The sequence below is a fragment of the Falco peregrinus genome, chromosome 16, assembly GCF_023634155.1.
Source record: "Falco peregrinus isolate bFalPer1 chromosome 16, bFalPer1.pri, whole genome shotgun sequence".
NCBI classification, from domain to species: domain Eukaryota; kingdom Metazoa; phylum Chordata; class Aves; order Falconiformes; family Falconidae; genus Falco; species Falco peregrinus.
Genome location: NC_073736.1, coordinates 5,030,699 through 5,052,902, shown reverse-complemented (window position 1 = coordinate 5,052,902; position 22,204 = coordinate 5,030,699). Strand labels below are relative to the sequence as shown.

General features: G+C 50.0%; 1 protein-coding gene across 20 annotated transcripts in view; it reads right to left on the bottom strand.

Moving 5' to 3' along the window:
- NFASC (neurofascin) overlaps nt 1-22,204 on the bottom strand; it is a 97,134-nt gene continuing 74,930 nt past the window's right edge. For 9 of the 20 annotated variants that reach the window (XM_055819808.1, XM_055819805.1, XM_055819809.1 and 6 more), the window contains 6 exons: nt 21,535-21,747; nt 19,128-19,244; nt 17,021-17,176; nt 12,004-12,135; nt 11,320-11,389; nt 1-5,494 (listed from right to left, as the gene is read on the bottom strand). In XM_055819808.1, coding sequence (XP_055675783.1) covers nt 5,263-5,494; nt 11,320-11,389; nt 12,004-12,135; nt 17,021-17,176; nt 19,128-19,244; nt 21,535-21,747 — 920 coding nt within the window. In that variant the 3' untranslated portion in view covers nt 1-5,262. The remainder of the gene's footprint in view (nt 5,495-11,319; nt 11,390-12,003; nt 12,136-17,020; nt 17,177-19,127; nt 19,245-21,534; nt 21,748-22,204) is intronic. The other 11 variants (XM_055819814.1, XM_055819816.1, XM_055819817.1 and 8 more) reach the window with 2 other exon arrangements.

The following is a 22,204-nucleotide window of genomic DNA, read 5'->3' as shown; positions in this document are numbered from 1 at the left end:
TTCTTTCATCTCTCATGCAGTCGCTTTATAAGTCCTTATATTAAACATTTTTTTCTGTAGTCCATAAATCTTCTCGCTGTAAACTGTTAATTTTACAGCTTCAGCTATACATTTCTCATTGGAACAAGTGGGTTATCGCAAAGGTGTTGTTTTTTGCTTTAAAAAAAAGGCAAATAAATACATAGAATACTTTAGAACAACCAGCAGGTTTTACAGAGAGGATGGATGGATTGCGATATATTTACAAATTAAAGAAAAACAAAATGGTACAATACTTTCTTTCCGATGTGAGCGGGAGGAACGAACATTTAAAACTCCGTACTGTGAAGGATGGAGTCTGTTTTGTGGGTTTGACACAGGGTTTAGACTGCTTTTGACAACCAAAGCCCGATGCCCACTCGGGAAGGACATGGAGAGGTGGGCACTGCTGGGCAAGGGTGAGCTACTGATGCGGTGGGTTATTTTCTTAGGACCAGAAAAGCATCGTTATTCTTGTTAATAAAACTGGTCTTAGTGCAAGAAATAGAACGTGGTTGGGTTTTTTTTCCTGTTGTTGTGGTTTTTTGTTTTTTTTGTTTTTTTTTTTTTACAAGGTTTGTTTATTGCTTAACTGAAATCGTTGGCTGCTAGTACACAATTAAGCCTGGTACATGGACGTTACATTGCAGGTTGAATTCGCAGCTCTGCTGGGACCTGTGCACCGAGGAGAGGCGTGGGGACCTGCCAGGACAGCTGGTGGTACAGATGGAGTGAGCGCTGCATGCCAGGTAAGGCACGGCTCCGGCGATGGACGATGCTGCGCGGCTCTGCCCTCGCCCCCATCCTGCTCCTCCGGTGTGATGGCAGCAGGAGCTGCGGCCCCTCGGTGCCAGGGCGATGTCTCGGGTCAGGAGTGACTTGTTACACACGGACTTGGGGTCTGTCATCTGCGAGAAGGCAATGCTGGCAGGGGGTGTCGCGACCTGGTGTCCAGACGGGACAGACGGTTGGGGTTTCTATGAGCAGGATTTCAGGGCTTATACCAAAACTCAATTTTTTTCCTGCTGCTTTTCTGGCTCTTACTGCAACATCACTTCGGGGAGAATAGCAGCAGCCTCAAGATTGTGTAAACACAGCGTGTCCTCTCGTATCCCATGCTTGCACTTGGTTCGTATCAGGTGCTGCACACACGCAGGGCTCCGAGTAGCAAAGGGCTGCGTGTGGGAGAGGGGCAGGCTGTGTCCTGCGCTCAGGTGCGGCCAGCAGAGTCTGGCTCCGTCTCCAGACCATGGACGAGGGTTTGGCTCAGACCGTTTTGGAAACAGGCTCAAATTTGCAAGTTGAGAGTTGGACCCAAACTGCTTTTTCCCTGCTTTCAGACAGCACGTGATTTGGGGTTTGGCTCGTCTCTCTCTCTCTCCTTATTTATTTATTGATTTATTAATTTATTGTTGGCCCCTAATTTAAATTCTTTGTGAAGATATATCTTCTGGAAAAGAAAAGGTGAAAGTGTGCCCTGTTCCAGAGAGGCTGTGCAGATGCCAGGGAGGGATGGTCACCCTTGTGCTGGGGACGGTCACCCCTGCGATGGGGACCGACCCCTTAGGAGGGGCTGACAGACGGTTCTCCCAAGCATCTCTGCTAATCCTGGGGGCTACGCTATAGGTGGCAGGAGACAAGGTGACTGGCCCATCCCCTCCGGAGAGGGACAGCTGGGGATGAAGAAGCAAAGCTGCCCCTGTGGGGTGACACTGGCGACAGGCAGACACGATCGCTGGCACAGCACGCACCCGAACAGGCAGAGGCAGGTGGGCAAGACCCCCTCGGCACCACCGGTCCTCGTGCAGGGTCTCCATCCATCTCCTGGTGCTCAAAGGGCGCTCGCGCAGTGATGCCCGAGTGGGTGCAGCCTGGCCCTGGCTGTTCCTGGGGGGCTGCGGTGGTTTTGGTGCTCAGAGCAAGGGAGGGCTTCGCTCCCCGCGACACGGGAACTGCACATGCAAACGGCTACTGGCTCTTCATTAACGGGAGTAAAAACTGTTAAGCTCAGGGTGAGTTTTGAATGTGGTGAGAATTTTCTTTGGGCTCCAAAGCTCTAGGGGAAGCCTCAAAGAAATTTGAGGCAAATTTGTACTACGCCTTACAATTTTTTGAGTAGTATTGACACCCAGCTAATACAAGGCTACACGTAACTTACACCGAGCCGTTTGTCTGCCAGGCTCTCGGCAGATGTCTCCTTTCTTTTCTGGTTACTTCAAGTAACGTGGCGGTAGGACTCCAATGTTTTGCAAGACTTTTCTGGGGCAAGAGGAGGACTGGCTGGCCTGAGCCCAGCTGCTTCCCTCCCTGATAGCCAAGGCACACCATGGGGCACAGCTATGGGGTGAAACACTTCTCTGTTTCCAAACGGATGCTAAGATGTTTGCTCAGTGAAATGGTGGTTAATGACAAGACAGAAATACAGGCTTTAATACAAATGGCACGTGATACAGATACATGGCAGGGACCGCCCTGCTTCCAGTAACGCCTGACCCACTTGCTTGAGGTTTGGAGGGGTTGCGTGGTAGCCGAGGGTCTCGTGGTCCCTGTTAGCGGTTGGTCCACAAAGCAGTGAGGGTCTGGTGTGCTGGGTGTGAGTGAAGGTGCCCAGCTCTGGCAGCAGAGGCTTTTCCACAGTGGAGGCTGTAGTTTCTTGGTCTCCTTTCCACCAGCGCTTGGGCAAGGAGTTGGGCAAACTCAGCGTTGTAAGGACAGCCGTAGGCTTGGGAAGCGATTACCCCGTGACCGAGGGCTGCGTTACATTTGGCCTGGTGTGTTTGCTTAAAAACCCAATGCAACTGCTGCGTGTCCTGGGAACGGGCTGGGAGATGCTCTCCTTAAACTGGATCAGTGGCGAGCGGCAGCGGTAGAAATAGGCTTGGTGTATGAACGCATTTAAGCTGATGGTACCAGAGCAAGATGTGTGGCTCCTGCTGTGTAAGATGATGTGGATGGAGGACCCTGGCAGGTGGGTTCCTGTGCAGTGGAGAAGGGACATCCCTGTGCTGCCTGCCCTGGGGTGGCAGGCGCTCCCCTCGCTTTAGGAGGGGGCTCTGTATGTTAACACCAGCCAAAACCCTCCTCTGCTCACGCGGTGCGTGTCACTCCTTCGCCGTTTGGTGTGCATCCAGCTCTCTCCTGTTTTCTTTGTGTGATCCAGCAGCAGGTGCTGACCGGGTCCGGGCTCTGCCCCGAAGCGCAGGATAGTTGTGCCATTAGCAGCTTAAAGAATGTGGCAAAGTCCATCTCGACAATCCGTATTAGTAGAAGTATTCGTGTTAGCGATATGTCTTCATAGCAAACCAGCTTGAAAGCTAAAAGAATAATTGCATTAGTCCTATTGCATTTAATCCATTATGCTGAACAAAACCATCCTCCTTAGAAAAAGAAATGAAAGAAAAATCCATCCTAACGTCGTTTGCCGTCTGTGAAACGGTCTGAAGAAATCCCATCTCTCTCAGCGAAGGTACCTTTGGTTTCAAAAGTGCAGGAAGTGGGAGAATAAACACGGCGTTGGCCACTAAGTACGGTCTGTTATCAAACTCTACCTTCTACGATGCTCCATGCTGTCTCAGCTGGGAGAGCTGCCCAGGCATCCTACTCCTACTGGTCTGGCGGATCGAAGACGATCGCGTTAGGGGCGCGTAAGCGGTGGGGGGATAGTATCAGTTTGTTAAACTTCACGGGAAGTTTGCAGCTGTGTAAGGCATGTGAAGGAGCACTCCTATCCGAGATGCGTTGTTGTTACAGTGTGTTAACGGGTTAACTTAAATCGTGGGTTGTCTTGATATGTAAATAAGACAGAGGAGGGGGGTCCCAGGGTGCAGGTGCTGCTTGTGGAAGGGTCTGGCTGAGGGTGATTGATGGAGGGGGGAAAGGCCACTGTCAGAAATGAGGAGGGGAGTTTAGTGGAAAACGCTGTCGATCTGGCTCATCCCCGGTGCCTGGGGAAGGTGTGGACCTCAGGTCCTGCCGTGTGCCTTCCCTGTCTCCTGAGGGACACACATCCCTGAACCTTCCAGCTGCTGATCGGGAGCTGCGGTGCAGGGCGATAGCGAGGGATCCTCCACCTGATCCCCTGGGGTGCTTCTCATCCTGACCGGGTGGCTTTGATTTATTTTAATTTTTATTTAAAATAAGTGATTTCTGGTCCCCTCATCCTATATTAGTACCGGTCCTGCTTCCACTCCCTCTTTGCTACATAAGACTTACGGAGTTGCCTTTAAAAGAAAGCAGTCATGGTCTGGGGGCTGTTTCCCCCCACATTCTTACAAAGCAGAGACTAAACCAACATGGTTTGCCTGCCATTACCCAGGCAAGCGATGCTGTTATCCTGGGCTCGGAGGGTGAGCGGCACCTGACTGTCCTTCCACAAATCCCACAAGCTCTTTTGCAACCTCTTGTCCTCTGAGGATGCTCCAGAGCCCCGTGGGGGTGGTGGGTGACCTCCTCATGGGTTTTGCAAGGGGGATGGACGGCGGAGCCTCAGCACCGGTGCAAGTTATGGTGCCAAGGGAGGTGATGGGGACCTGCTCTTCCCTGCATAGGTGCTGCTTGATCTGTCGGGAAGGAGGTTGCGGTGCTGACTGCTTTGGGAGAGGCCGTGGGCAAGGTGCTGCCATGAGGATGGACAGCTCGGGAATACAGTGCTGTGGTGTCGCTACCCAAAGATCCACCACTTTCCTCCTTGCACGCTGCTCTGCCCAGGCCCTGCTCACCCCTCTTCCCTCCCCAAACTGCCCACCCCCCCTTATCTGGAACCTTCCTGTAAAGATTAAAAAGAAGAATCATTAGCTTCCTCCCAAAAGAGCAGAAAGGGCCTCGGGGAGCCTGGGTGGCCGAGCCCACGGCGTGGCCCCTGCCGGGCTGGCTCTGGATGCCGGGGCCAGCCCTGAAGCTGGGGTGCAGCTCGAGCATCCCACTCCTCCTCCAGACCCTCTGGCTCAGCCAGCTTCCAGCTACAGCTACAACCCATCCGCGCCCTGGGAGTCCTTGCCGTTCGCTTGTTTGCTAAGGATAAGATGGCATTGGCAACCACCTGGTCTGCCTGTTTGCTTGGATATTTTTTTTTCTTTTTTTCCTTTTTCCTTTTTTTTTTTTTTTTTTTTGTGTGTGTGTGTGTGTGTGTCGCTGTTGGTTGGTTTCATTCACACGTTTCTGTTGGAGGTAGTGGCGGCGGCGGCTGTTGTTAAACCCCCATCCACTACAAACACCGCAGGCTGTTTGTGGTTTCAGTGCATTGCGCTATGCCAAGGAGTAGATAGCATTGACGGGGGAGGTGGCTTCCGAGCTCTCGTTGCCTTCGGTCTCCTCTTTGTCCTTCTTCACCGTGTACTGGCCAATAAAGGAGCCATCCTCGTTAAACTGCCCTTCACCCCCCTCTCCATAGTCCACCAAGCTATCGTCACTCTCCTGCTGCTTTATCGTGCCGTCCAAGGAAGTCTGGCTGTTTGGCAGGGGTTTGTTGTCTTCATCGCTGGGTAGCAGAAGACAGACAGACACAGTAAGGGTTGAGAAATGAGGCATACAACCTTCACCCAAGGTCTGGATATTCAAAAATAAATCCAGCGTGCAAATAGACTGACCAGAGACCTCAAACGCGGGGTGCTCTGACGGCAGACGGCAAGTCGTGGTGCGTCTGGCACGTACCTTGAAGGTGGGGAGGCAGCCTCCGCATGGGAGGTCCACAGCTGCCTCTGCACTTGGTGCTGTGGTGGGTATTTCTGCAAGCCCAGCCTTCGTGCTTTTTCTTTTTAGAAAGCAATTATTATTTTTTTTTAAAGCTATATTACAGACGATGCTTAGATCGGTCCAACTGGATGTACATTATAAATATCCTTTCCTTGCATTGGCTTATATTCTTTACTTTCTCTTAGCAGTTTAGCCAACCTTGGTATGTAACCTGGTTTAGTGAGGTTTGTTTCCAGATTTCCTTGCAAAAAGCCACACTCGGGTGTTTAGATAGCTACATGCAATGGGGAGGGCTCTCAAAGCACTGCAAGGGGGCATGTGTAGGATGCCAAGTTCTGTGCAGTTACCAAAACTCATGGGAATTTACCTTTCCAAGCTTATTTCTGAGCATCTGAGCTTGTTGTTTGCTCAGTTCTTAATCCTTTTCTCTTTTTCACTAGAAAAATTAAGCCAGGTCACTGAAAAATAAATAGTCTGACCCACAGGAAAAAAACCCAACCCTTTAAAGAAACCCTTTTAATAAAAATAAAAAAAAGGGAAAAGCTGTTTTCTCTGGAGGGCAAAGGCTGGTATGTCATAAATATAGATAACGTTGCATGGAGGATGAGAGTGCTGTATATAAAAAATAATTTTCATATCACCTAGTCCTTAGCCCATGTTTGATCTTATGTGCAGCATGCAAATTCTGTAATATTCCTAAAGGTATAGCATATGTATCTTAAACATTTGTCCTCCCACCTCCATTCCTCGCTTTTTATTGTTGTTGGTTTAGCTCAGGACTCACCAGACTCCCCGCACCCCCCAGCATGGCACCCTACTCTGTTCCTTAATTTCTCTTAAACTCAGTGAAGTACCGGGCTTGGATCGCATCCTTTGCTAGTCGGTGTCCACACGAAGGTGTTTGCATCCCGCAAAGGCACAAGAAGCACTTTGCTCGGGGCAGGGAGCAAAATGCTCTTCAGCTGGGGAAGGCATTAAATGTCCCTCGTGCCATTTAATTACCAGCATCAGCTCTCTACAGTGGGAGAGGAATTTGGTATCCCACGGTACAACACGCAGCTTTCCAATGTATTTCATTATATCAGCACTTTGTGAATTAAGCAATGATACAAAACCAATATTTGAGGCCTGTTAACTTGGCATCACAATAAAAAACAACTTGTTAGCTTTGAAAGAGGCTGCTTTCTGGGGGGAGGAGGAAGAGAATTCGGTCTGCAAGCAGGACTGGCAGTTAGAAAGCCCAGTAAATGCCGAGTAGAGAGTGGCAAACCCCAGATCCCTTTATTTGCAATATCCTTTCCCAAAGTTTGGGGTTCAGTTAAAGCTGAATCTAGACCCAGATTTTCCCTAACGGGGGGTTTGCATCACCAAACACCCCGGCAATGCGCTTCCCGAACCTGCCCCCTGGTTTTACCTCTCTCCAGTACTATTTATCCTGTTAGTGCATTAGGAGAGCGAAGCAGATACTCATCAGCATCTTGATGCAACATAACCCTGTTAAAATGGATTTCTATGGGCTTTGCTGATGTGAGCATTAGAGAACCAGAGCACCCAGATGAAAACAGTGGGGGAAATGTTGTTCTGAGTTGCATAAATCATTGAGAAGAGGGGGAGGCTTGGCCAGGGGGGAGGATTTTCAGGACTGAGACAAAGAGTGGGCAGATTGCTTAGGAGCTAGAGGTTTTTTTGCTCGTGTCCCTTGCCACCATCCCCTAGGTGTTCGGCATCAGGGCGCTGAATGCACCGAGGGCATCGTCCCCAGGTCCAACCCTTGGCCGGTCCCACTACACCAGGTGGGATCAGCTGCTCGAGCGTGGGGCTGGGGGGGCCTGGCTGGTGCTCGGGGGTACCCCCAGCCTCCAGAGCTTTTCCAAGCAAGTTGCAACTCGCTGAATGTGGGGGTACCCCCGATGCCAGCAGGAGTTAGAGGGACCTTGTTTAATGTGTTAGGTGGAGGCAGGTACGTGGGAATAGGGAGGGGAAGGTATAGTTTCAGCTATAAAGAAATAAATAGCTAGAAGGAAGGAAAAAAAAATAAAAGAAAAAAAAAAAGCTAAATGTGCCGGACTTCTGGCAGCACGTGGTCCTACCTTTCAAGAGACCTTCATGGTCCATGTGGATAGACCAGGTGAAAAGGAGAAGAAAGAATGGGAATAAAACAGAGAGAAGCAGAAAGAGCCTGATCAGAGAGAGATATGATGAGGTCTGCATTTACAGGGGCAGTGCTAAAAACCAAAAAGAAACGTCTGCATTCCTCATGGAGCTAATTGCCTCATTATACCAAATGGAGCCAGTGTCATTGTTCAGAGCTGGAAAAGCTCAGGCAGGGCAGAGCGGGTCATGCAGGTGGGCGGTGGGCTGGTGGCACAGCGCTGGTGGCACAGCGCTGGTGGCTGAAGTCCATCAGCGAGCAGCTGTAGGGAACAGCAGTCGCTGCTGGTAACCGACATGCAAGAGGGCGAGGGCCGAGGGAATGGGTCGCTGGGTTTCCCCGCCAGCCTTCTGCTGGGTTTCCATGATAGAGTCATGCACTGGCACCGTGTTACCTGCTGACAAGCCTACACCTCCCCCGGCTGCTTCGCCAGACCTCCCCACGCCAGACTCAGAGGACTCTGCATCCTCCTGTCTTGGTGTCTGCTGAGATGGGGCAAGCTGGTGCTGCCTGCAGTGTGTAACCTGTGCCACAGGACACTATCCTGAATCCCAACTGGAGCCCAGAAGCTAAAACCTCTCAACTTTCCCTTCCCAGTGGCCAGGGTTTCCAGCTGACTCCCCCACGTGCAGCTTAAACATTTGGTATAATGAGGCACAGTCACTGGCACAGAACATTGTCCAAGGATAATGGGTCTCCTGCTTTGAAAATAAGCTTCTCAGCTTAGCCTCTGCTCAGGAAAACCATTATTCTGTTAGTGCAACAGAAAGATGTGACAGTATCTCTTAATTACAGGCTGCAGAGATTTGAAAGTTGCATGCACAGGGCATTAAGGACGTGAGATATGATGAGAGCATATCAGACATGCTATGTGGAGGTGGGGAGGGAAACCAATGAAGAGCTCACATCAGCTCAATTCCTGTCCTTGCTTGAAATACTAATTGCTACCCTCCTTGAGCCTAACATCACAATCATTTTGAATCTTAATCAGCCAACAGCGTTTCATATCAATCCTTCAGGTTCACCTTCCTTTCTGCCTCCTTGAGGGAAGCCTCCTATTACTTCTTCCAGGAAACCTGGTGTTCCTGAGAAGAGAGGGCAAAGTTTATGGGTTGTTGGGTTTTTTTTTTTCTGTTGTTGTTGTTCTTGTCTGATAGGATTTTTCCCCCCCATCTGGTCTGTGGGACAGCGTGATTGAAAATGTGGGAGCATCTTGGAGCTTGGTTGTTGCCCTTCTACTGACTTCTGCCTTTAGCTTGCAAACTTTTGGGAATGGGGCTGTCAATAAAAAGTCGAGCTTCAGCTAAGCAGAAGCTGCTGTGGAGGAGGATGAAGGATTTACCCCATTCCTTCCCATTGCCTGGAAGGCAATGCCCCTTGGATGGTGCTTGGGCAGTAAATGCAGCATTGCTGCCTGTTGCAATGCTGCCAGCCATGCCAAGAGCCTGGTTTTCCTTTTGTGCAAGGCAAGTGGTCCTGGCAAATGCAGTTGCCTTAGAGCAATGGGGGGTGACTGCAACCACCTCAGCGGACTCTTGAGAAGCAGATCTCTGAAATGGGTGCGTACTGCCAGAAGCTCGGCTGTGGAGACCTTGCCTGAGATCCAGGCGATGGAGCTGAGCCTGTGGGGTTGTGTGCGGGTAGCTCCTCGGTGATGAGGTGTGTCAGGCTTGAGAGATGGTGTTTACACCATCCCACAGATTCGGGAACCAAGAGGATCCCTATCATGACTCAGAGCATTAAGGGGACTAGTTTTGGTCAAAGTCTGGACACTAGTTGTGCAGTAAGCGGTTACAGGTATGGCTCGTACCTGGGCAGGGAGCGCTGCCTGCACTCATAAAATCGTGCCTGGGGAGAGATGCGTTAGATCTGGGGCAAAGCCTGTAGCAGGGCCAGGCTGAGCTGATTTATTTCTGCTGTTCACTATGTCTCGGCCAGGAATCCACAGGGAACATCCCCAGACTGTGGGTTGTATGTGGGCTTAATGTAACTGCCCCGGCGTGGCTTACTACCACTAGAAGTGAATACCCAGAGGTGTCCCTGGGTGGTGTTTAGGGCAATATAGAATTGCCACCTTTTCCTACAACGCGCCGCTCGTTCTGGTCCCTGCTGGGGTGTATTTGTATTCTGTATCGTGCCATCAGAAAACTGGGGAGCTTGGGGCTTATGACATCCTTTAGAGAAAGAGAGTTGCTATTGAAATGGAGTTACCGTGCTACTAACAATATAAATGTGGTTGTATTGAGGGCTGCAGTTGTTCTGCTTCCACTTACGTATTGTGTGCAGGCGGATATATTAATTTTGCTTCCTCTAAAGTCTTCAGCGGAACACGTGTGTCTTATTACATCCCTTACTGAATCATAAATAAATTCTTCCTGTCCTTGCTACTTCAGTTTGTAACATTAGGAGTATTGATAATGACACGGGGTTTAATTAACCCCTGTTCTGAAGTCAGGAGAAAAAATTCCTGCTGGCCTAATTGGCCTTTGGATCCAGCTCAGATGGAAAGGTGCGTTTTAATTCTTTTAAGGAAAGCAAAGCCCACTGTAGGCACTCAGAGGGCAGGCTGGGTATGCTGTCATACAACCTCATCATCTGTCGAGTGTAGGCAACCCAGTGAGACCTGATGCTGTTACCTGCTCCTGCTCCTTGGGGCTGTGAATGCCGCATTGCACCTGAGCAGGCTTGGGAGAACTGCTTGCCCCTTTCTGAAACATCCTGGGAGTTTTCCTGGGGTAAAAATGGGTGCGGCTGCTCTTCAAAGGATGCCGTGTTGCGTGAAAGCAGCTGAGCGGAGGTGGGGGGAACTCAGAGGGGTTTTAGCAGAACCGCTGCTAGGCTGTGCTGCAGCCCGCAGAGGCTGTTCTGTAGGGTTGGCTGGGGGACCTTATGGAAAAGCCTGGACTGGACTGCAGGCAGACCCCCAAATCGGTACTCCTGCATGCTTTCAGGGCTGATCCAAACATAACTCTGGGCATTTCTGCCCTGGATCCTCTCTTATGGGTAGGAGAGAGGCTGAGCTACAGAGTGATATACCTGAAATACCCTCAGGCTGCTTCGGTGTTTAATTTCTTCTTATTTTTTTTTTAATGTTAGGGGTGTCATTAAGGTCGATCTGCACCTGGGAAGAGCTGTATCCCGGGTAACTGATGCCAAAGTCCCAGCTCTCTGCCCGGACTGATCCTCCCAGGCTGAGACAGGGAAAGGAGACCTCAGCAGCATCCTTGCAGCCTGGTGACTCTTCCAGGGCTTTAGGCAGGAAATGTTTCCTTGGATAGAGGACTTGTAGAGAGAAGGAGGCAGGAGGAGGAAGGTGGGAGAAATAATTTAAGAGGCTGTGTGGCACCGCGGTGCTGCGGTTATGTGGAAGGGTAGCGCGGTGAGGTCTGTGATGGCTGGGAGTGGGGCTGATGGGGAGACGTGGTCGCGTGGGTACACACATGCCAATGGAAGCGTACCTGTAGTCGAACGATCCATCTTCTACATTCTTGTCTTCGGGATTTAGATGCTCATCTTTATTGTCTCGTACTGTAAACAAGCACATCCCCAACATTCACGTTAAAAAGCAGTAGGGAAGATAAAAAGCTTTACGAGACAGTAACACAGCAGCTGGCGTTGAGGCTGTCTTTGTGAAATCCCTGCGGGGTGAAGTACAGCTTTTCATTGACTCCATAAAAAAATAAAATTAAAAAAAACAACCCACACCTGGGAGGGCTTGCAAAGGGCTTGCAAAGGTGGCTGCTGTGGTGGCACCAGGGCACAGGTGCTCCAGACAGCGAGAGAGGATGTATTAATTGGTGACTTTCCTTAAGACTTATCTCTGCTTTGCAAAAATTTAATGAGATTTTTTGCCTGAAAAGATCTTTTTCTAGATAAGGACAAGCAAATTTGCAGAGTAGAGGTTGGGTCACGCACAGCAGGAGTGTCCAGCTCTGCAGCCAAAAGTCTGCACAGCACAGAGCTCTCACCTGACCTTTAATTAACTGAAACGCTTCCCACTAATAATAGCGTTCCCACTGCAGAGAAAGAAGAGCCTTTGTAATCAGAAGCATCTATCTGAGAGCAATACGATTTGATTAATCCCCAGAAGCCTGGGGATGTTTAAACCATGAACACAAATAATTGCCATGCAATGCTCTTACCTGGGTATTTCCCGCCTCTGCTCCTCTTGATGAAGCAGACGATCAAGAGAATAAGGACCAGGAGAGCTATGGCACACATCAGCCCGATGAACCAGCCCTGTGTTGCGATGTCCACGTGGTTCTTGGTATAAGCTGGGAGGAAAATGGAAAGCAAAAAGAGCTATAAGGGGCAGACCACAGAGGGAAAGCAGGTGAATAGTAAGACACAGTCCACCGGCTTAAAAATCATCATTAGCGCTGCATTTGTGTGTCTGTGTGTGTACTGACCAGATTATCTGAGACTGTAGCACAGGGATCTGTGGCTTTTGCTTTTTTTTCAGTTTTCTTCTGTGGTGGTAGGTCAACTCAACGTTTTAGCAGGAGCTACAGACAGCGAAGGGTCACAACAGAAAGTAAAACCTAGCACAGACCAGTGAGAAGGGTGCGTTGCAAATAATGGCAAAAGAAGCTGGGTAACAGATTTGATCTTTCATTTTACTGTGTCTGAAAACTGCCCTGGAAGCAAGAAGGTCTGAAAGAAACGTGTCCAAGCAGATCCAGTCCCTGGTGGCTGGTGAGGCTGAGCAGCACCACTAGATCCAGAGGGTTGCTGAGCCCTGAGCTGGGAAAATCTCAAATCCTGCGAGGCAGCCTTGCCCAAGCCGCAGAGGCGATGGGCAGTGGCTCTGCTGCCACCACCGCCAGGGTCCTGCCGCCTTTGGCTGGCTGTAGGGGGTCTCCAGGGCTGAGAGGGGACTTGTGGAAGCCCACCAAGACTTGGCCAACGCACAAGGAGGGACATAGCACTGGGAACAGCTCTTTAAGGAGTGGGTCCCAGGTAGCTGAGAGGTGGTCTGACTCTTTTCTCTTGGGTTAAGCTCTTTGTACCACTGCTTCCAGCACCCTCGCAGGGCTGTTGAGTATCGATGTGATTAATACCAAGCAAGGAGGTGCCTTGGTCCCCTTCTGGCTCCTAACGGCCGTGTCCTCCCTCACGTACTCTGACTTGTTTGCAGCTCCCATACACGGTCAGACAGACAAATATGTGTCCTATAAATAGCAACAAGCTGCCATTTTCTGGCTCTCATTGACATGCACTTCGTATTCAGCAAGACAGAGCAGAGGAGAAAATAACCTTCAGCGCAGCAGGGGGGCTAAATTTAACCAGACTGCAGTACAAACAGAGAGAGGTATTCCTGGCAGGAGCGTGGGAGATCTGGGCTGGATGGGATGGAACTGGGATTTAGCAGGGGTTTGCCTGAGATGGGCAGCACAGTGCAACGAGCATCTTTTTGTGTTGCCCATGTGCCGAAACCCAAGGTGGTGCTTACAAAGAAAGCATAAAAGAGAGGCAACAACTTTTAAAAATGGATTGAATTGGTAAACTTTCCTAACCCGCACCATTTCAGGGCTGCAAGCGCGCACTTATTCCATCAAAACTGAACCCAAGAGAAGAGGTGCTTTCCTTAAGATGGAATCTAAGCCACGTTGTCAGTAGGTAATTGCAGCCAAACCCTGATGAGGAAAGTCAGGTAAAAGAGAACAACAAGACAGGGTACCGTTTGCTACAGGAGTTACGTCGCTCCCTGGATGCTCTGGGTTTGGGAGAGGCACCGAGCTCCTGGGGAAGCCGGGTGGAAGAAGCTGCCTAATGGTGCCGTGGCTCCCTTCTGCTGCTTTTCCCTCTAATGCTGCTGGATTTAATATTTACCTTTAACGCAACCTGAGCTACATAGTCCTCAAAGACGCGCACTTACTATAATGGAGAGAATGAGATTATAACAAGAGGAGCTGAGAACGGGATTCAATTAGCTGAGTGCTTGGGGAGGAAAAGGGGAAGAAAGCTTTACTGGACAGCTTGGAAATGGAAAAAGGTTGTATTGGCAGTCCTGATGGGATGAGGTTTCTGCAGAAACCAGCGCTAAGGGGTAAATAAGGAGGTCTTTGAAGTACGAAACGCCAGAGCCGCCTGTGAGGTGGGTTTGTGCCACCACACGAGTCAGGGCTGAGTTTTACAGGGAGGGAAGGGTCTGAGTACCAAGTCACCAGGGGATCTTGCAGTAGGATCGTGGCACTGCCTATCACCAAAGTAGAGGTATAATTGCCATCCTTCCCAAAAAAGCAACACATGACGACAAAATTATAGTCACAGCAATCTTGTATTTAGAATAAACGAGTGACTGTCATTGCAGCATTGAGAGAGAGAAGATTAAGTACATGGCTGTCAGAGAGGATGTTTTGATTTGCTTTAATGTAAGGCCGACGTCAAGGGGAAACAGCAGAAAGCAGCTGTGTAATCGAACAGGTATTGATTTGAAGTGCAACTGCAGTGACTTTTTTTATTTTAAATTAATGATAATCTTGTGGCAGAAAACACATTACCTAACAGTTGTAGTTTATATGCCAATAACAAAGCTGACCCTGTTCCACCAACAGAATTTTGTTTTTCTTTCTTTGTAAGGCAGACTGCTGGGTTGCTAAAGTCTCACTGGCTCCAGCCTTGCATGAGCTGCTTCATGAAACAGACAGGTTCCAAACAAAAACAGTGTTTGTACAGGCTGGGGAATTTTTCTTTCTTTTTTTTTTTTTTTTTTAAATTTAGAAGATCTCTTTGTATTAGACTATGTTTGTGGTTTCAGGGTGGTGTTTACTACTGGAAGGAACTCTGTTGGGTTATTGAGCTGTTGGAAGCAAAGTTGGAGGGCGATGTCCTACAACCACAGTGCGGGTGGACTACTTATTTATCTACCCTCAAACGGAAGAAACCTTTAGAACAGCTATTTGCAAAACATTAAAAAAACAAAACCCACAAAAAAACCCAACAAACAAACCCACCCCCCCCCCCCAACAAACCCGGAACAGTGCTTTTTTTGTCAAAAGCATTCCTGATGGCATATGATTGTCAGCGGGGGCCAAACACTTGTGTCAGCAGTATCCAGCCAGCAAATAAATGGGTCTGCAGCGTTTATGCATGCAGGGATGGCGATAGCTCCGTGCATCCTGCAGCGATAGGGCTCAGGTCACCAATCATCCTCTATCGCAGGGACAGAGGTGGCCCCATCCTTTACTCTCCATGATATAATATCAGTAGGAACCCCTTAATTACAAAAAAATAGTTATGCCGAGACTGCCAGCATCAATCAGCCAAGGATTTTGCTTCCTCCCCTCCCCAGCCCCGCTTTCTAACGATTCCCTGCCCCTTGCTGTCCGTTGTGCAGGGGGCTGCCCCCTCTCCCCCCAGATCCCAAAGGGCATGAAAAGCAGGCGAGAAAAGAAAAGAGGCGGGTCCGCGTTGGGAAATAATTATCCTGAGAGACACGTTGCATGGTATGGGGTGGCGGCCGTGGAGCTGGTGGTGATTTCTGAGTCAGGGGAGGGTCCAGAAGCAGAAATAAAATTGGGGGTGCAACATTGCGGCTGGAGCTGTTCTGGAGACAGTCTGAGTTGAAAAATAAGCTCTTACTGTCTGGGGTCAGAATCAGCCCCTGCAATGTAGGAGCAGGCTGGGAGCCCAGGGACTGGAAACCTGCAGACAGTTTGCGTGTCTGCGAGCCACGTCCTGCTGAAGCAAAGCTGTGAAAACTCCCGAGGCCAGGCAGCCGTGCCGGCCGGCGTGTGCAGCGGCAGAGCGATGGGGGAAAACCCAGTGAAAAATAAATCATTTCTGAAAACACGGCTCTCTGCAAAGGCAGGCGTGTGCCGTGGGCTGCTGTGCCGGGAGTTTGACCACATCGCAGGGTGATGGAGCAGGCTGAGGAGGAGGCACGTCAGACCTCAGCGTGGGGCAGAGGCAGGACAGAGCCAAGGTCAGCGCTCACTGGGTATTTCTCGGTGCTGGGCAGCATTAGACATGTCGAAATACCAGCGGTTGCCATCTAACCCCGCGTCATCTTAGCACATCAGAGAATTACTTGGCAGTGTTATGCCTTACCAGATTTTTGGACGCCAAATAAGATGGGGGCGGGGGGGTTGTGTGTGCTGCTGCTCCCCACCTCCCCCTGCAGAACTCCCTTGCTCTGCGTTACGTTTTCTTTTTTGCATTTCCCAGCAAAGAGACTGGTAAGTGCTTGAGCTTTCCATTACATGGCTGGATCTGAGCAAAATAATTTTAATTTTTGAAAATCACAGCCTCTACGTACTACATCTGTCAGTGTGGGTCGCTCCGGTGTTGCTTGCTCCTTGGTTTTTCAGCTAAGTGTTTAGACCCACGCTTTGACAGGTGGTGTGCGCAGATTCCTACGGCAAAACCCCCAGGTGAATACAAAGGAAATAACGGCTGGTTTGAGTTACTGGAAGTCATCAAATGTGAACAGTGAAGTTCTATAAATGCATAAAGCCTGATTCAATACCTATAGAAGTCAGTCAGGGTATTTCTCTGGCATTTGGTGGGCAGTGTGGGAAGCCCATGATTAGAAAGCTGTAAAAATCACTCAGGTGCTAAGCCTGGAAAATTGCTCATGCAATTAATTGCACAGTTGCCAGAGGGAACGTACCTGGAGGATGGAAAGCCCTAGCATGTGCCACATGCAGCTCTGACCGAGGTCTTCTGCAAACACCACGTTCCCCATCCCAGTCCTGCCCCTCGCCTGCATCCCATCACCAGTACATCCCCTCCTGCCCCTCTGTCATGACCTGGGGCCAGCAGCGTGCACGCTCTCCAGGGCCAAAGCAACCACTGCCACCACGAGTAGCAACACGCGTGTGGAAGTGCAAACACGCAGTGGCAGGGCTTCAAGCAGAGCCGCATGACAACGTAAGAATGTTCTCTCCACCCTCCTTCAGGACCCTTTCCTTCCAAGGGACCCCCATCCCCTCCCGGGGCTCTCCTCCTCCCTGCAATGTGGAGCGACCTCCCGGCGATGCTGAGGGTGGCTCTTTCGTCAGGGCAGAGATGGAGGGGCTGCCGGGGGGGTGGATGAGGGTTGTTCCATGCGCTCATGGTCACACCACCTCCCACCACCACGCGAATGCTGTCGGCGGTGATGGATGGGACATGCCTCGGAAACGCACCCCGCGGCGGGGCTGAAGCCCATCTCACCTGAGCTGGTGGTAAAGGTTATGTACGAGTGTTCACTGGGGCTAGACCATATGGGGAACACCCACAGCTTGTACATCATTCCCGGCGTCAGATTCGCCAGCTGCACAGAGGAAGGGGTCTGAGCTTTAACAGGGATAGATTTCTCTGTCTTGTTACCTGAGAAACAGAAACCGCACATCAAACCCAGCCGCAGGAGGCTCGGAGAGATTACCGTGTTGACACTGCAGGCAATGCATTACGCTATCCCTAGCTGCTGAGCAGAAATAATACAGCCTGATGGTCAAGGAGCTATTAACGGCTTTGTGATTATTTCTCACTGAGAATAGAAGAAAATCAGTGATGCAGGAATATGCTGGGAGGGTTTGCTGCATCCCTGCTTGCCATACTGGAAAAAAATACTGGTAGCTATTCAGATCTCTCCCTACTTTTATAGACTGGATAGGTCCTTTATCTGCCCAGCCTCTGGATATTTGAGTATTTCCCACAAAAGCTGTGAAATCTGCCTGGTCCTGCTCAGCTGGATGAAGGTGCTAAGGACTCAAGAAAGGAGCCAATTCTTGTGCTTTCAGGAGTGGTACCTGTGCACTGGTTTTGCTGGTGGCTTAAGGAGGCTTTGAATGAGCTGGATGTTGCAACCTGCTCGCGATTCTGCTTTGGGGGGGGAGAGTTTAACCCTTCAGCTCAAGGAGGGATGCTCGCAGGCTGGTTGCTGCCAGGCTCTATCCGAGGATGACCTTGTCTTTGCACTGTGCCGGGAATCGTTGGCTGATGAGCTTAATGCTGAGCATTAAACCATCAAATTAGAAGCAAGCCTGCAGCAGGGCTTTGATTTGTGGTGCTGGAGGTGTGCGCCTCCCAGTTCAGCAGTGCTGCGGGCAAGGAGAAGTGTGGGTTTGGGGCCAAAAGCGTGCCGTTTGCTTCAGATGCCACCAGAAAGGGAGGAGAGCTGTGGCTGTTTGGGAAGGGCTGAAATCTCGGAGATTTCCTCCTTCCTGGCCCGATCCTGGGAAGGGTATCCCATGGTGCTGCTGCAGCCCATCCCGAGCACAGACTCAGCACGTGGGCTCTGGAAGGGCATCGCCTGCGCTTTGTGCTTCCTGGTGATGGGGAAAACCAAGGCTGGCAGGGGGTGGGTTGGGAGCTGAAATACTTGGCATTTAGGGCTTGGAAAGCTGGTGCATATCCTGAATTATGGAAACTGGTTAGAAAAGGGAAGGCTGAGCGCAGCGCAGCTGCCTACGGAGCAAGACCAGGTACTGGCTGCACATTAGAAATTGTTTCAAGAAGAAATCAAGGTCATCTCTTAAGCAATGTTGTAAATGACCAAAAGTGGTTTGCTGTCAATAATTACACCTAGCTGGTTTATTTTAAATGCCGATTTAAGACTGGCGTACCAGATGATATGAGGGCTGAAATGGCTGGGAAATAAAGTCAGAGATAAGCAGTAGTCATCACTGCCTATCTATAAAAAAAACAACAAAACCCAACCAACCAACCAATAACACGTAAACATCTTTCTAAACGAGTACTAAAACCAGAGATGCTGGCTTTGAGTTTCCAGACTTAAGTACTTAGCCTTACAATATTAAGAGACAATGATATCTGATACGACAGGAGGTTTGGGATCATAGATGATTCTGCCAACTCCAGGTTCAAGAAAGCTCATCTTCAAAGGTGATTAAAATTGGTCTCCAATTTAGGTAGATATCATTTGGTTTCTCCTTAAAGTTTTGTCCCCTTTTGTATTTTTTTTTTTTATATATATATATATATATATATATATATTTATATATTTAAGGCTCTTTAGGTTGTGACCATGTGCAGCCCAGCTCAATGAACAGCCTTGCTCATCTATGTTTCATAAACATCTTACAGCAGTCGATGCAAGGAGGGGGAATCACTTGTCGGTCACCAGTGTTAGCTCTGGTGCACACTCAACAGCCACAACCATGACCTGTTCCCCTCTCCCATCCCCCCCACGGCCACAGAGCATCATTCCACACACAGTAAGTAATTAAGACCGACTAATAGGTTGTAATCGTTGGAGCTGGCAGGATCTCTAATGGCGTCACCACCCTGTAGAGTCCCCACGCGATCTGATGCTTACTGGTGATATACTTAACCACAAAGTCAGTTCCTGCAGAGTAATTGTGGCTCCAGGTGATGTTTGCCCAGTTACTATTAGCCATAGCTCTTATGTCCCATATGGACGATCCATTGGTGGCTGGTGGACAGGTTAGAACAGGAGTTAGTATTTTGGATTATACACGAATGAGACCCCATCTAGCATCTGGTGTCGGTAAAACCCTACAAAATCATTCCTGAAGTTAATGCTTTGAGCTTCACCTACGAGCGTGCCTACGGGACGTATTTGTTCTTTTCAAGATCCTTAACCTGAAACTTTTGGGGGAAGTTCAGTAGCAGAAGCTCGTTGCGTATGGATGGTTTAAGTCCAACTGCACTCAGCTTATCTTTGGAGTCTGAAGACTTCTGTGACACATCCCTGAGGATTTCGGTCAGCAGGGAAATCTGACTAAACTCGTGCCCAAACGCACGCGGGGGACACGTGCGTGAGTGTGCACAAACTCACTGCCACAGCCGAGAAGGAAAGAGTGGGGGAGAATATTGTCACGTTACTGGGTCTAGAGACAGCCAGTGGGGCAATGAAGTCACTCGTTTCTGATTTTGAAGTTAAGGATTGTCGACGTTGCTTTGGAGAGCGGATGAACTTCATTTCTGGTGAAGTAGAGCTAATCCACTAGTTTAGTGTGTATTTAAGTGATGTTGGGTGAGTTACACCTTGGGTTTATCCTTACTGTTATTTACTTCAAGGTGTAGCTCAGGATTTGGTTTGACAAAATACAGACAAATAACTGCAGTCCCTGGGATGAGGCCAGCTCCGTGACCTTTTCCTAAAGGAAATTGCAAGGACCTGACACTGCAGGGTCGGGGACGTGACCTAGAATCCCTCTAACAAATGCCACCTGCGCTGCCACACGGTTGCCCTGTCTGCCCGCATTAGGGCTCATCCCTCATGTCCCCAGGCTGGTTTGGGACACGTGCGGTTCCTCTGGCAGCTCCTCTTTTCCTCCCTGCTCCGTGGCAGCGTGTGCCTGGCCACTGAATTGCCTATTTGCCAGCAGCAACTTTTTCCCCACGAGGTCACTTTGTAGTGACTGTGTTGCGGTAGCGATCTTGCTTCGTTACTAAGACCTCCCGTTCAGCGACCTGCATCCCTTGCACCAGTTTGTAAGCTGGTTTTGTTCTGGCAGCGCAGTTCCCTGTTTCCTTTCCCTTGGCTTGCCATTAGCAGCTCAGCACCCTGTAAGGCTCCTCTGGCTGGGGAGGGCGGTGGTGTCCCGAGCTGGAGCACAAATTTGCATTTCTTAGTTTAGGCCTGTATCTTGAATAAGCAAATTAGTGCATCTTGAATAAGCAAAATGTGCTGCTGATTCGCAAATCTATTTCACTGCAGAGTATCGGGTGGAGGCGGGTCCTCCCAGCATATGATTTTGGTAGGTTTTTTTAACCATCCTGAGCTAACCTTATGTAAAGATATAAAGAAAGGTGCCCGAACTGCTTTAATCAGATTCCTGGAGTTAAATGAGTGTCCCCTTTGACATTCATTGTTACTATCGGCTTTCCCTCTTTATGAAGAGCTAACAAAGGTTTCTGCAGCTTTTGCACTTGCATTTTTGCGTGTATCCTATCCAGCTATGCAACTCAATTCTTTTGATTGCGTTCCCTTTTGCTGCTAGCTCAACTTATTTCTGAATAACCTGAATATAACTCCCTAAAATTATTTATTAACTGTAAATACCATTATAGCACTTTTTAAAAACAAGGCTCAGCGAGATACGGCTCTCTGTATCTCTCAGTGGAACACATACAGTAGAGAATGTGCCTCTACCAACAGGGAGTTTGATCATCCCATTTCTAGCTGATTGCAGGAGAAGTTTGTCTTGACCTGATAAATACCTGGCCCACACCTGCGTGTTGTAAGTTAAACGCTTCCCTGGCTCTCCTGTGGGCTCTGGCTAGGTTACATCGCAAAGAGCAGCAGCGTAAACCAAAAGACTTGTATAAATGATGACAGGTCTCTTAGCTACCGGTTGATGTGCTAAATTTGAAGTGACATTCTTCTATAATAGTAACAGAACCCCTTTTTACTGGCAGTAAGAGGCAAGAGAATACTTCTGAGGGCTTTTATAGGGTCTTCCACCTCCTTCCCAAACACCGATGCTAATTCAGCATCACGACACCCCAGGGAGGGCTGCGTTATCCCCGAGCCTGACACCAGGAGGGTGGCACGGAGACCCCCACATTGCCAGGGAGCCGCTTGTGCACCTCGATTCCTGAGCCTGTGCCACCTCCAGCTCCTCGCAAAGCCATTCCCAGAGTGTTGGGATCTCTTTAAATTTTGCCTGTGCCTGTTATTAATCCTGGCTCTGAGCAAGATGCGGGGAAGGTCCTAGTAGGGTTAGAGGGGTTAGAGGAAAAGGAAAGCGCAGTACCCAACTCCTGCTTTGTGGTGGCTGCCGGAGCCCTCTCTGTAGCTGCTGTGGTGGCGACGGTGGTGGCGGGTAGAGTAGTGGCGGCTGTAGTGGTGGTGGTAGTTGTGGTGGTGGTAGTTGTGTCGGTAGTTGTGGTAGTTGTGTCGGTGGTGGTAGTTGGGGTTGTTGTAGTACTGGTTAGACCGACTGTAGTTGGAGGCGGCCCAGTTGCAGCTGGGAGAGGGAAACACTGGCTTTTTAGACGAGGTGGTGTCTCCTCGGGGCTTGCACTCACCATCCCCGACGTGCAGGCACACGAGAAGGCAGGGCAGCACAGCACAGAGCGGGGGGACCGCGGAGGGAAGCAGCAAACAGCACTGGGAAACACGAGGCTTTTCCCATCCCCATGTGGGGATGGCCACGCGCCCAGCCGAGGGGCACGGAGCGATGCTGGGGATGCAGAGGGGGCAGCAAGCGGGGGGCTGCTCCTGTGCACCCCCCCCCGCCTGCGCCCACGGTTTGGTCCCTTTCCCAGGGCCGAATGACCTGCTTCTCTTTGCTCCGCCGCCGGTGCCCCCCCCGCCACCCTGGGCTTAAATCGCACGGAGGGCATGGACGGAGGCAAGCGAGGGGGGTTTGGGGGGTCCTCCCCCATTGTCCCCCTGTGGAGAGCTGCGCTGAGAGCACTCAG